The sequence below is a fragment of the Grammomys surdaster genome, unplaced genomic scaffold, assembly GCF_004785775.1.
Source record: "Grammomys surdaster isolate TR1022 unplaced genomic scaffold, NIH_TR_1.0 97, whole genome shotgun sequence".
NCBI classification, from domain to species: Eukaryota; Metazoa; Chordata; class Mammalia; order Rodentia; family Muridae; genus Grammomys; species Grammomys surdaster.
Genome location: NW_021604576.1, coordinates 9,026,895 through 9,040,996, shown reverse-complemented (window position 1 = coordinate 9,040,996; position 14,102 = coordinate 9,026,895). Strand labels below are relative to the sequence as shown.

The window sequence follows — 14,102 nt, the reverse complement described above, 5'->3', positions numbered from 1 at the left end:
TTGCCGCTTTCCAAACCCTGGCACAGTTTCTCAATGAGCAGGAATTGAGGGGTGGGGTGTGTGTTTGTGTGTGTGTGTGTGTGTGTGTGTGGTTTTTAACGTTGTGTATTCAGGTTGTTTTCCCTCTACCTAGTGCATTATAACCTCAGGAAGCTCACAGCACTTCAGACCTTTGCAACCACAGTACCGCTCAATAACGCCCTTCCAGAAGATCTGAGAGAATCTGAGGTGCAGCCTAAGACAAGATCTCTCCATTGTGGCACAGCCAACTCCTGCTGTAGGGTCTCTGGGGGGTTGGGCAGTCTTCGCCCCAGGAGTGAGGCCAGCACCAAGTGCTTGCTCAGCCATTGTCCTACCAAGTGCTCTGGAGGAGCTGTGTTGGAGAGAAGCAGATACCAAGGCACCTTGTCAGTTCAAAGCATGTTAAGGTTGTTTGAAATCCTCTCCACGTCATCGTAAGCAGCCACAGCTGCTTTGAACAGTGAAAAAGAACAAGCTGAATCAAAAGCCAAAGGAGTCTACCCAAGACACCTTCAACGCATTGTGTTTCAGGAGAAGACTGCCAGGCAAACAAGGCGGTCTCTTCCCTGACTTGGTCAGTAATAAGAACAGTGTCAGTGACCGTGAGACCAGAGAGAGCTCTCCCACCCCCAATCTGGAGCTAAAACCTTGGAGAGCCAAGGTTTCTGGAATCCCGGAGCTGCTACAAGTCGTGGCTGCGCGCGGGGCGTGGGGATAGGGGAGGACTCCCAGATGCTCCGAACCCCGCTTTCGAGCCAACCAGGCCCCCAGCGACCGGCAGAGGCAGTCTTTGCTCATTGAGGGGTGGAGAGGGGCGGTGCTGCAAGTGGAGCTCCGTTCCCCGCCCGGCCCTCCCCTCCACTGGCCCTGCACCCCTGCACTGGAGGCGGAGTGCGTGTGTGTGTGTGTGTGTGTGTGTGTGTGTGTGTGTGTGTGTGAAGACGGAGACTGAGGCCCCTTGGCGGGACACCATTCAGTATACTCTGGGGATTCAATGAGAATTCTAACCTGTGTACAACCTCCCACCCCTAACTAGACCAGTTGGGGAGCCACTTCGAGCTAGTCCATTCGCACGCCTGCAAATGAGGCGGGGCTGGGGGGTGGAGAGCAGTTCTGGGACGTCAAAATAGGGAGGATCTGCTGGCACTAACCGACAGTGGAGTCCCTTCACAATAAGTTTTGATGTTCACGTGCTGCCTCCTCACCACCCCCATCGGGCACATGCACTTCATGTCCTATGCCCAGGGTACCCTTGAGGGAGGTAGTTCTTAACCTGGGTAGCCACAAACCCATCGGAAATAAATCTGGAAACTTAATTATTCCCTTGAGAGTAACATCCTACAGGCTGCTAAGAATCTTCTAAAAGTAACAACCAAAAAAAAAAAAAAAAGTGAAAGTAAATAGGAACGGGAGGTCACCTCTCTTTACCGGGGGAGAAGGGAGACGTCCCCCACACACTGCCTTAAATCCTTTCAAGCAGCTGAATTCTTCCGCGAGTTAGAGGTTTGAACTCCTGGGGAAGCAAGAAAGCAACGCCGGGAGGGCTGGAGAGGAAGACTGCTGGGGAGAGGCCTGTACATTTCTCAACCCGGCAATATCCTACTGGGAGCCGAGGACGCACCCCCAAAAGACCGGAGGAAGTTGCCTCTCCCACCGTCCCCGGCCGAGGGCGCAAACTAAAAATCACCCTCGCCAGACGCGGAGTCTGCGCACTGAGAAGGGTGGAACTTTTCAAGGTTTCCTGGCCCGACAAAGTTACTAAATTTCTAGCAGCCCCTAAATGCGCCGCCTAAGTGGCTGAGCGTTCGCGATGGGACTCTCAGCCGCGTGGATCGTAGCCGAGCCGGTGTGCGCGTGCAGGTAGAGGTCGGTCCTGCTGGTTCCGGGTGGGCTCGCCCCTCCCCTGGCCGTTTCTGTCCCCTCCACACACGTTCATAAACACAGAACACGTGGAGATTCGCAGCCAAGGCTCCTCGCCCCGGCGGGTGCTCAGCCGCAGTGATTTATAAACAATTCAGCCACTCCCGGAAGAGCACCGCATCTCGTTAGTCGTGATGAATTTTTCTGGCCCGCTCCATTCTGCTGTCTAGATTAAGATGCTCCAAGGCCCTAAAATGCTCCCTCTGAGAGTCAATTTGGTCTAAAGCGCCAGCCCGAGCTCTACCCGGCTCTGAGCCAGGGCGAAGAAGTGGGGAGGCCATTTGTAAGCCCAGAGTCTTTTTCCTTTGCCCGCATTAACTTTTGATTCGCTGTGCTGTGCCTGCGTGCGACCCACTCGCTGCTGTGCTCGCTGGTCTCGCCGCCCAGGCTGGAGTTTGAGCTTAGATCTCTGCTAACCAGCTCACCAGCGTGGATGCTGGCAACAGTCATCCAGCTCCTTGGGAATTGGAGACATGATGTTCCGTCTCCGGGCAGATCCCCGCCCCGGGTACATTGGCCCTGGGTCTTGCTGGAGAGTTTACCTATAAAAGCAGAGCTGAAGACTAAGCACCAACTCCCGCCGCTGTCCCCCGCTCTAGTTGCTGCTTAGAAAGGACTCCCTAGCACCAGCCCGCCCGCCGATCTTCCTCCTTTTTGCCCGGATTAACGCGAAAGTTGCACAGACAGGCCTGGGGCGGGATGAAAACGCGCAGATCCAGCTGCGCGGCTTTCCAGAGCAGCGCTCGGCGGCTGAACCAGTCCGAGGCCACTTGCTCGCTCTTCCTGCAGCCTCGCACAAGGCGAAGGTCTGCCTACAAAAGCTTCAGGCTTTCTGATCCAAAAACCTTTGTGCGCACCCGAGTGTCGGTGTGACACAGGTTTCCAGAGTTTTGTTTTCAGTTCAGAGTCCTGAGCTGTTAGAGTGGGAAACTCTGTGCTACTAGAGTTGCTCAAAAGCCAGGGCGTAGGTTGAGTCTGCCTTTCCCAGAGTCTTTTGAGAAAGATTAAGATAAAATTGGATCTGGAACTTAAGGGATCTTTGTTACTGGGGTGAAGGGGAAGGCAAGGATCTTTATTTGACGACAAAAGTATCCACACGGGACACCTGTGCGCTGTAATTCTAAGTATAGTGGAAAAGAAGGCTTCCATGGGCAATATTAGTCTAGCTTTGGCTCTCGTTCTAGGCTTAAATGACGTTGGTCCGCGCGCGCGCGAGGAGCGTGTGTGTGTGTGTGTGTGTGTGTGTGTGTGTGTGTTCCTAGGAGAATGGAAATCGTACTCCTGCTGACTCGGTAAGACCCAGTCTTTCTCTTCCACCTTCCACAAGCCCCCACCCACCACCACCAAGACCTATTGGGAAGAGAAAGTAGACTCCCTCCCATACAAGTCTTCCAAGCCGCTGTAGTCCACCAGACCGCCCCGCTGCCCCGCTTCTCAGCCTAGGAGACAGATGGGGGGCGGGGCCCATCCTAGTCGGGCGGGTACAGAAGAGGAGAGGGGGGTGAGAACTAAGAGAATCTGGATCGCTGTGCTGGGGGTGGGGGTACCAAAGGAAGGACTGAGAAGACTGGGCGCTCGAGGGAAGACAAGGGGGGTGCAGTTCTGCACCAATCGGTGGCTCCGGTCTGGGAGGTTGCTAGCGGTATCCACGTAAATCAAAGGGCGCAGAGCCAATGGGAGGGGGTGGAGGGGGCGGGGCCCAGGCGCGTGCCGCTGCGAGCGGGCTCTGCCAAGAGAGCGGGAGAGAGCTTGAGAGCGCGGGGAGAGGGGGGAGCGCCCAGCGAGTCAGAGAGTGAGCGAGAGCGAGAGGAGGGAGAGGAGGAGAAAGCGCGAGCCCCCCCCCCCCCCCGGCAGCGCGGTAGCAGCAGTAATAGCAGGAGCAGCAACAGAAGGCGTCGGAGCAGGCGTCGGAGCTGCCCGCTAGGGGAGAGAGAGAGAGAGAGAGACAGAGAGACTGAGAGAGAGTAGGAGAAGCGGGCAAGCGAGGAGAGAGAGAGAGCCTAAGGCAGAAAAGTAACTGTCAAATGCGCGGCTCCTTTAACCAGAGCGCCCAGTCCGGCTCCGAGAGTCATGGCGACCGCAGCGTCTAACCACTACAGCCTGCTCACCTCCAGCGCCTCCATCGTGCACGCCGAGCCGCCTGGCGGCATGCAGCAGGGCGCAGGGGGCTACCGTGAGGCGCAGAGCCTGGTGCAGGGCGACTACGGCGCGCTGCAGAGCAACGGGCACCCGCTCAGCCACGCTCACCAGTGGATCACCGCGCTGTCCCACGGCGGCGGCGGCGGGGGCGGCGGCGGCGGTGGAGGAGGCGGGGGAGGCGGCGGGGGAGGCGGCGACGGCTCCCCGTGGTCCACCAGCCCCCTAGGCCAGCCGGACATCAAGCCCTCGGTGGTGGTACAGCAGGGTGGCCGAGGCGACGAGCTGCACGGGCCAGGAGCGCTGCAGCAGCAGCACCAACAGCAACAGCAGCAGCAGCAACAGCAACAGCAGCAGCAACAGCAACAGCAGCAGCAGCAACAACAGCGACCGCCACATCTGGTGCACCACGCTGCCAACCACCATCCCGGGCCCGGGGCATGGCGGAGTGCGGCGGCCGCAGCTCACCTCCCTCCCTCCATGGGAGCTTCCAACGGCGGTTTGCTCTATTCGCAGCCCAGCTTCACGGTGAACGGCATGCTGGGCGCAGGAGGGCAGCCGGCTGGGCTGCACCACCACGGCCTGAGGGACGCCCACGATGAGCCACATCATGCAGACCATCACCCGCATCCTCACTCTCATCCGCACCAGCAACCGCCCCCGCCACCTCCCCCACAAGGCCCACCGGGCCACCCAGGCGCGCACCACGACCCGCACTCGGATGAGGACACGCCGACCTCAGACGACCTGGAGCAGTTCGCCAAGCAATTCAAGCAGAGGAGGATCAAACTAGGATTTACTCAAGCAGACGTGGGGCTGGCGCTTGGCACCCTGTACGGCAACGTGTTCTCGCAGACCACCATCTGCAGGTTTGAGGCCCTGCAGCTGAGCTTCAAGAACATGTGCAAGCTGAAGCCTTTGTTGAACAAGTGGTTGGAAGAGGCAGACTCGTCCTCGGGCAGCCCCACCAGCATAGACAAGATCGCAGCGCAAGGGCGCAAACGGAAAAAGCGGACCTCCATCGAGGTGAGCGTCAAGGGGGCTCTGGAGAGCCATTTCCTCAAATGCCCTAAGCCCTCGGCCCAGGAGATCACCTCCCTCGCGGACAGCTTACAGCTGGAGAAGGAGGTGGTGAGAGTTTGGTTTTGTAACAGGAGACAGAAAGAGAAAAGGATGACCCCTCCCGGAGGGACTCTGCCGGGCGCCGAGGATGTGTATGGGGGGAGTAGGGACACGCCACCACACCACGGGGTGCAGACGCCCGTCCAGTGAACTCAAGCGGGGGAGGGGCAGAGCTTGAGGCTCCCCTCCCCTTTGGTCCACAGTCTTTCCTGGGACCTCTGTTCTCCCTCTAACTTCTGATTGTTTTCTTTTGCTTTTCCTTTTTCTTATTTTTTAATTATTATTTTCCCAGTCCCTTAAAAAAAAGAAGAAAAAATAGAGAAAATAAGGAGAAAGGAAAGTAAAACACTGGACTATCCTATAACAGGTAGCAGGTGTAATAATGGGTTTTGACCTTTGCAGGCGAGTACCCAGGCAATGAAGTAGAATGTCTCCTAATGCGAATGAAGTGTGTGTGTGTGTGTGTGTGTGTGTGTGTGTGTGTGTGTGTGTAAGAGAGAGAGAGAGAGAGAGAGAGAGAGAGAGAGAGAGAGAGAGAGAGAGAGAAAGTCCTGGTAAAACTAAATAAATTACCAAAAAGAAAAAAAAACCACCAAACCGTACAAAACATAAAACTGCAGCTTCCCAATGCTCAAAGTTAACACGTGCTGCTGTGTTTATTTAATATGGATCCCCATCAGGAAAGAGGGAAAATACACTTTTAAAAATATAGGCAAAATTTAACCACACGAATTTGCACTGCAAGAAAATTGAAGTTTACATTAACAAGTTCAACATTTTTTTTTCTCTTCATACCCACTGTTAATTTTGAAGGTGTCCTTTGGGTTCTGTTTTGTTTTGCCTTGTCCAGTGGAGAGGACAGAAGCTAGCTCTTGGCTACCCTCCATTCCCAGTGTTCTGATGCCCCTTGTTCTTATTGCTTGTGAACTTTGTTTTCTTCAAATCCCCCAGACCTGGTGTAACACTTATTGGCTCTTTTCACCAAAGCGAAATGATTGGCTTCATACAAAATAAATAAATGCTTGCATTCAGGAAATGTGCATGGTTTGCCCGCTTTATGCAAGGCAGGGATACTGCTGGAAATATAAATGTAAGTGTTGAGCATTGGTTTTTGTAAACCACAAAGTAAACTTTATCTTCAGGCAGCATTTCTGGGTAGGAGAGAAAAAGAAAAATCGATAGTGAGTGATCAGTCACTTCATTTTTTCAGGCAGAGCTGTTTTGAAAGAACTAAAAAAAAAAAGTGAGGTTAAATATATTGCTAGAGTTGTCCAACAGACAGAAACTCTGAGAACTTGGAAACACACTGTTTAGTTCTCTGCCTTTGGGTTTAATAACTTAATTATAAGAGATTAGTTGTGATGGCAGCAGTGGTTAAACTTTGTTCCTCTACTAGGTCTTGTATTTTTTTTTAACTTAAAGAAAATAACCCAGAAACTTGAGATCATATGCATAGACTGTGTTTTTTAACACACAAATGCATATACTATACATCAATATAAATGGGGTAGACAGGTTTTGTCTCCAACAGTACAATTGTTTATGAAGTCATATTTTGCATTTTACACCATCTTCCCCCATGAGTTATTACAGAAAAATATCAGTTCAGATTGCACAAAGTTCTTCCCCCCTCTTTCATTAAAAAAGACAAATGAAGGGGAAAGAGACATTTTTAATATTTCCTTTCTCCCCTTTGTTAATAATTTTTCAGTTCATTTTTTACCTTGTCTAAATGGGAAATGGTTTACTCCCAACACAATAGAATATTCTGGAAGGTGTAGGTAAGAAAACAAAAACAGAAAAGGCTATGGCTATATTGAAATTAACACTATTAAAACTGTGATCAGTTTAAAAAATTAGTTATCAGCACAAAAGGGCGTTAAAAGGGAAAAAACACTTTTTTATTAACCTTCAATGTTTGGGGTTTTATTTCTTTGTTAGGTATCAGATAAATGTTATTTTAAAAAATTAAATTCTCACTACTATAAAATTATGGTTCAGCATCAGATTAGCACTGCACTCCGTAGTTAAGGTTTTAGGAAAAATGCTTTATCTAGTATTGTCTTTTCAAACACCTGCAATTGTTTCATTTTCAATGTTTTTACAAGATGAATGGTGACTTAAAAATGGGCATATTTATTTGCCTGTATTTCATTTCCCCCAATGAATGTCACAGGAGATGCCATAGAGCTATTTCAGGTTATATCACACTGCTTGTTCCTGATGTGGCCTTCAGTGAAGCAATCCAGAGGAGGGCAAATAGCCAATGGTAAAAGGAGGAAATGAATTTGCAGATACTTATTACCAAGTAGGTAAGGTCAGAAGCTGGGGTTCCGGGGATGTGCCTACATCTTCTCTTGCTCTCTTAGGCTTACAAAAATGAAAGTTACCACTGAACCTTACCATATGTATATATGTTTAATATCTGTCTTTTGAAATGCAGAAATAGTTTAAATGTTTCTTTGTCTATTTTTCTTTTTTTTTTAATGCTACCCAGGGAAATATTTTCATATCGTTTTACGTGGCCTGCCTCAATGTATATTTATTTCTTTGGAGCAAAAAGGTTCTGAAAACTGGTTTTCTGTAGCTTTAAATGAGTAGGTAGCAAAAACTATATGGGATGTCATTTTTTGTTCAGTTTCTTTTAAAAAATGCTTTGTTTTGATACATTTGGTTGTGCTTGTGGGGAAAATAAAAGCGCAGAGATCCTTATATATTTATGTTAAAGTAATATTTTATTATTACATAAAACAGAAATGCACAATACCTTCATAGTTTGTTCTAATTATTGAAATATCTTTATTTTATTTTTAAAGATAGTGCCAACTTCTAAGAGGTGAGGAAGCCCTACCTAGACCTTATACTGACTGAGCTGAGTTGTGTATAAAATACTTCCCTTCCTTTATACTTCATAAAGTTTTGGAATAAATTTTATGCAGATATTGCCAGCTTTCATGTTTATAACTTCCAAAGGCATTTTCTTGTTTTGTTTTCTTTTTTTTTTTAAATGAAAACTGTTCAGACTTTTCTTTGCAGAAACTATCATGGGGCCCAAATATTTTCTTCACCGCCTTGTAGAACTGAATCAAAGCAGTCATTGTATTTCAGCTTCAATTTGTTTGCCATTTCCTGAACAAACGGAAAAAACATACTTGCCTTGTAAATATATGCCGAGGTCCCTACGCCTTCCCTCTAGGTTAGCTGCACCTTTGCCAATGGATTGTTAAGAAAGGCATCAGTGGAACTAGATGGACCTTAGCCTCTGCCACATGTCCTTAGATAATCTGGGACCTTCAGAAAAGTGAGGCTTACACAGAAATTATTATTCATAATTAACAAATATCTTTCAACAACAAAAATCTTTACAGTATGCCATACATATATTTACCAACTGATTAAAAGTAGATACCATGCATCATTCCTCTTAGGTTTACAGGGAAATATACTTTTTACAAAGGTTTTTACAACAGTGTATCTCTCTCATCACTCAAACAAACAAACAACAAGCTCTACATTAAAAGAGGAGGAAAAGAATGTATTGGAGAGATTCAAGCCATGGTGCTAATAGTTTGTTCCAGAAGGTTTTAGATAGAGCACCACACTTAAAAAACAACAACAAGCAAACAAAAAGATACCTTTTAATGTTAGTGAAGTGTTAAATCAGTGTTGGATTGGTTTATATATTTGTTGGTGTATTTAAAGTCCTCCTTTGAACACTGACTTAAAATATAAATGTCCATTTAGAAAAGTAGTTTCTGGGCTTATTACATCTGATCATCTTTTCTAATTCCTAGTCAATATAACATGGGTCCCAAACAGATTCTGCCAAATGATCTTATCAATAGTCTGAACAAGAAGTGACAGAAAGAAGAAGTGTTTTGTGACCACAGACATGCTGATGGGTAAAATGTTTAAGCTAGGTATAGATTTGAGTTCTGGGTCAATATCCCTCCTCTGAAGGAGGAAAGCGAGCTGCATCTGCCCTCTGCAGGGCGTTTCAGTGGACCTTGAGAAGGCATTTTCCTCCTTAGCCACAGGCGCTGTGAACAGACCTAGAAACATCATATATTAAACAGATACACTATGTTCCTGACTCATGCTGGCCATTTGGGTCCTAAAGCTTCTCTGGTAGCTTCTATGCCAGTCTTAGAATGTATTCCCTCTACTTAAAAAAAAATGACTGCAGAGCCACTTATACAAATCTGTGGGGCAATTGTTAAGATACTGACAAGCCATCTTTATCCTAAAGACAAAAATGCAGTGTTTGTGTTTGCTGAAAACATGCCATATTTTAGATTTATGATATAAATATATATATATATATATACTGGGGAAAAATGACCATATATGAAAGAGTATGTGAAGGTCATAAAGATGGAATGGCCACAACTAATATTGTGCTTGATGGTTTTTTTTTAAATTCTCAGTTCCCCTCAAGAAATGTCCTTTATATTTGAGATAGTAGCAGTAAAACCACCCTCCTCATCCCTCTCCCCTCCTGCTCCTACAGAGAAGGCTACACACTGTCAAAATTTTCTAGTGAAGTGGTTTTGATGGAGGCTTTCATCTCCCTATCTTATTCCTTCAAAAATAACCAATAAAACAATACAACAGCAAAGGTGGGTGGCTCTCGCCTGTGTTGGTCCCAGCCAAGCCTCTCCACTGGCCCTTTAGTTTCCTTCCTTATGGAAGCTTGGCTAGTGCTGGGGAGCATGATGAAATTATCATCTTATTACTCCTCTCTTTGGTTTGTCTTTGTTGATTTTCAATCAATTCATGGAACTGTGCTCTAGATTCTATTGAATTCCTATACAAATTTTAAAATGGTACAGAGAATGGAGTGTGTAGGGGAGGGAGGAGAAGGTTGGTTCAGTGAGGATTTCTTTGGTTCTCCTTGTATATTTCAGTGGTAAAGCAAAAGAATGATGTTTATTTCAAAAGAAAGGGGGGCCTACGTCAGGAAGTACTGCGAAACTTGACAATGTGACCATTTAGTTGAGTTTTAGATAAATATTTTCTCTTTTGGAAAAGTTTACTTTTTAAAATGATACATAGTCTCTGAATGGGGTTCCAATGGTAGCGACAACAGAGCACCTAGGCTTCTCATAGCTATTTCCACAACTTGATTCTGGGTAGGAAAAAAACAAAACAAAACAAACAGAAAACAAAACAACAAAAAAAGTGGCAGGGGTCTCACAGATTCATGGAATCAATTGGGCCACATTCCTAGAACTTGGGCCAATGTTTTGTCAATGTCCATTTATTTAGAGACAAGTACTGGAGTAAAGGAAATGGCTTTCAGCTGCTTCAAGGCTCTGCTTCGGTGTGGAGATAAGCAATCAGAAGATGTTCACATTGTTCTAGCATTTTGTGGGGGAGGGGGAAAATACCGTTTACCCCCTTCTCTTAAAAACTTAATCAACTTTATTACTAGTACCTTGGCTGGACCTTAATGACACCGCTGCTTGGCTGAGCTGTTAGAGGTTATTAGAAACAATATCATATTCCATCGAAACAGTCTAGTCTCTTATTGTTCCTAGGATTCTGGTTGTTGGTAACATTAAGATGTATTTCTTTTTTCTAAAAACAAACAAAAATGTCTGCTATGTTATTTAATACACCAGTAAAAGTGCATCTATATCTTAAAGTCCATTCTTTTTGAGTTTTTATAGCTCTTTGTCTGGAATGGGGAGGGGCAGGGGAGCTTCCATAAGTGGTTTGTGCCTACAGAGCTCAGGCTCTTGAAGGGACTGTAGTTGGCTACATATATCTCCCCCGCTTAAGAATTGTGAGTTGTCATGGGGAGGTGAGTAGGGAGTAAAGGCTCCTAGAAAAAAAATTAAAGAGTTCTCAAGGATTTTTGGAAAGACAAGGAGTGTTAGGGCCCTTTCTGTGAAAGCTGGAGGGGAATTTGATTGTTATGAATTGACTCTCCGTGTGCCATATGCGTCAGTAAACAACTTCGTTGGAAAGTGAATTGAAACTTGAGATCTTAAAAATTGGAGTCATAAGTTTTCCCTCCCCACCAGCGTTTCTTCCGCTTTTGTTGTTTAAAAAGAAAGGAGAAAAAAAATTTTTAAGCTCAACTGACCAAAATACAAGGCCACAGAATTTGGCAGCACAGGGGGAAAGAGAAAGTTACTTGTACATCTGGGACACAAATTAACCACTGTAAACCTCCGGCTTTAAGGCTCAGTCAAATCCATATGAAAAGTGTGGACGCTCCTTCCCTCCTCCTGATAAGAAATCTCATTCTGTCAGAGGAATTTTTATGTGATCTTTTATGTTCCACAGCATGTGATTCTGAAGAGAATTATTTGACATTAATAACTTTTGTTGATGTTGTTTCCCCTAACAAATATTCCTTCAAAGTTCTTACAGCTTTCCGGGGCAAAGCCGGGGGCGGGGGGGGGGGGGGAAGGTGCGGCCTGTCAGGCTTCTACTGTGACTCAGTGGCAGCCTTTGATACCTCTCAACTTAGGGGACCTTGGCAACTGGCCGAAGGAAGAGATGTGAGGGGAGCTGGTCATTCCCCGTACTCACAGGCCTGGCTGATGCAGCAAATCTGGAATTTTTCTAGTCTCCAAGGGCAGTGAAGCCCTGACCTCCATGGGTGGATCCCAAGCCTCTCTTCTCATGGGAGGTCCGTAGGGATGGGCGCTATCTGGACGACTGACGGATCAGCCTGCCGGAGCCTGAGGCTAGGGGTGCTGCTTTGAGTCCTGATGTACCGGGTGTAAAGGCTGGCTCGGGTGGGCAGAGAAATGCAGGCGACTGAATAAGCAGATACTCTCAACAGGCAGCTTGTGACCAGGACAGAGGTGTCTGGACTACAGAGGTCACTGGAAATTTAGAGCGAAAAGGGAATCCCCCCAACTTTCTGCCTGCCATCCTTTCACCCTGGACTGGACAAAATCTCAGGACACCTGCTCGGGGGAAGCAATTGTGAGAGATGGTGGCCCAAAGTAAAATAAGTCGGTCTCAATGGCAGGCAACAGGCAACGTGCAGGCAGGACAAACGGCTCCCTGGGAAGTCACTGGGCTGTGTGGAGGTTGTACATTGAAGGAGAGCCACCGAAAGTTGAGGGGAGGGGGGAAGTTCTAAAGGTGTTCTCCTCCTGCTTTTACTGAACAAACTTTTGATAGTTTCTGGTCTCAGCGGTCAGCCTCCAGTGGAGAGGAAGGAACTTTGTCTTCTAAGCGCTAAAGCAAGGAAGAAAAGGGTTCTCTAACTCCCCAAACCCGGCACTCACTTGTGAGCCTAAAGTCCAAAGTCAGTTCCTCGGAATACGGGAAAGAACCCCTGGGTACCCTGTGCGTACCATTCAGAGGGGAGCCTCCACAAGTTCCCCAAGATTGGAGGCCTGACTTCAGTCTCCTGGGCCAGCCATTCCCTCTTAGGCTGGGTAGATGTTTTCCAATCCATAGCTTTCCCCAACCTCCAGAGAGCCTTTACACGTGGGAAGAAATGCCTCACAGAAGGGAGTTGGGGGTTCTTTCGCCTCTAGGAGGGGAGGCTGCTTGGGGCGAGCGGGGCACTGGGGGTGGATGGAGGCGGGGCGGGCTGGAGTACTATGGGTACCTAAAGCTGCCCGACTATAGAGGCGGGGGCTGGCTGACGGTAGTGGGAAGGCGACCAACCACACTTAGCAGGGATTCTGGCAGAGAGCTGGTCTGTGCCTGAGCGGGGCCTGGCTAGGCCCCCGGTGCAGGAGCTTACTGGAGATCCAGCCGCGTCTGCCTGTGGTCACTCCCCAGGCCCTGCGGCTAGCCGGGGCAAGGTCGCACACAAACAGGGATGCTTCTATTTACTCGCCTCTGCCTGTGGATCTCTAAGACATTCAGCAGGCACAATCATTAAACTAATTTGTATTTGATTGTTTGGGCGGACGGAGGGTAGTTTTATTGCGCTAAGCATTCAAGCAGGCACGCATCGCTGATTACCAGTATACATTAAATAAAGTTGTTTGTACACATTGTCTTACCACATATAGGCAGAGGCTTATTATTCTAATTACTCTAATTAGTGCATTGAAATGTTTTCTACTTGATTTGAGGAGACAGTGATTACTTCTATTACTTCTTTTAACTCGTATTTTATGGAAAACTATTGATGCATGCTCAAATTTCTTTATTTGCCCCTCGAATATAAGGCTGACCCAAACTCAGTGAACTGCACCGCCCTTATGGGGCCCCAACTTTGATGTGGGCCTCGGCTTGGAAGAGGCGTCTCCTATTTGTTGGTTTCCTCCTACAACAGCAGTGTTCTCCCAACGCCAAGCCCAGTCCCCTATCCCAGATGCGCACCCGGCCTCGGACCGAGTAGGACTGGCGGCGGATCCTAAACCTTCTTTGGATGCAGCGTCTCTGACCTGCTGCCGCTCTATTTTCCTAGGCGCGATTACTTTTAAAAGACTCCCTTAAGCATATTTTCTGTGAATCTGCTTCTGTAGCCTTAACGTTACTATTAATTGATAAGATCAGCTCATCAAACATACGATTTCGATAGGGTGTTGTAATTAAAACCTTAATCCTGTTTGAGACTTTTTTTTCCTTTTTAAATTCCTTTTTCTTAGGGAAGGGGTACAAAGTTCACTATAAAAAAGTATTATAACAGGGAGATTAATTCGTTATCTAAATAACAATCTTTGGTATTGATCCAATGCACTTTTCGCCACCTTTTGTGTTATTTCGGTAAGCCCTTAAAAAGGAGAATCTGACAAAGCAAAAGATTTGGACCGAACTCGAAAGGCTACGATCTTCTTGGGAGAGCGAGGAGTCTGAGGCTCTCTACTCTCGTCACAGCAGGGGATTGGGGGGGGGGAGCAGCCCAAGTCTGTCCGGGCTGCCCTGACAGTGCCACTGGGGCAAAGAAGTGCTGATGCCCGCGGATGCTCCTCAGA

General features: G+C 47.4%; 1 protein-coding gene across 1 annotated transcript; it reads left to right on the top strand.

The window, feature by feature from the left end:
• Positions 1-3,796: 3,796 nt before the first annotated feature.
• Positions 3,797-10,048, top strand: Pou3f2 (POU class 3 homeobox 2). Its single transcript, XM_028781184.1, has one exon. It carries the CDS (start codon positions 4,012-4,014, stop codon positions 5,347-5,349), a length of 1,338 nt encoding a protein of 445 aa, XP_028637017.1. The 5' UTR covers positions 3,797-4,011; the 3' UTR covers positions 5,350-10,048.
• The last annotated feature ends 4,054 nt before the right edge of the window (positions 10,049-14,102 follow it).

Coding starts and splice junctions, on each gene's coding strand:
- Pou3f2 (XM_028781184.1), top strand. CDS start 4,012: ATGGCGACCGCAGCGTCTAACCACTACAGCCTGCTCACCTCCAGCGCC.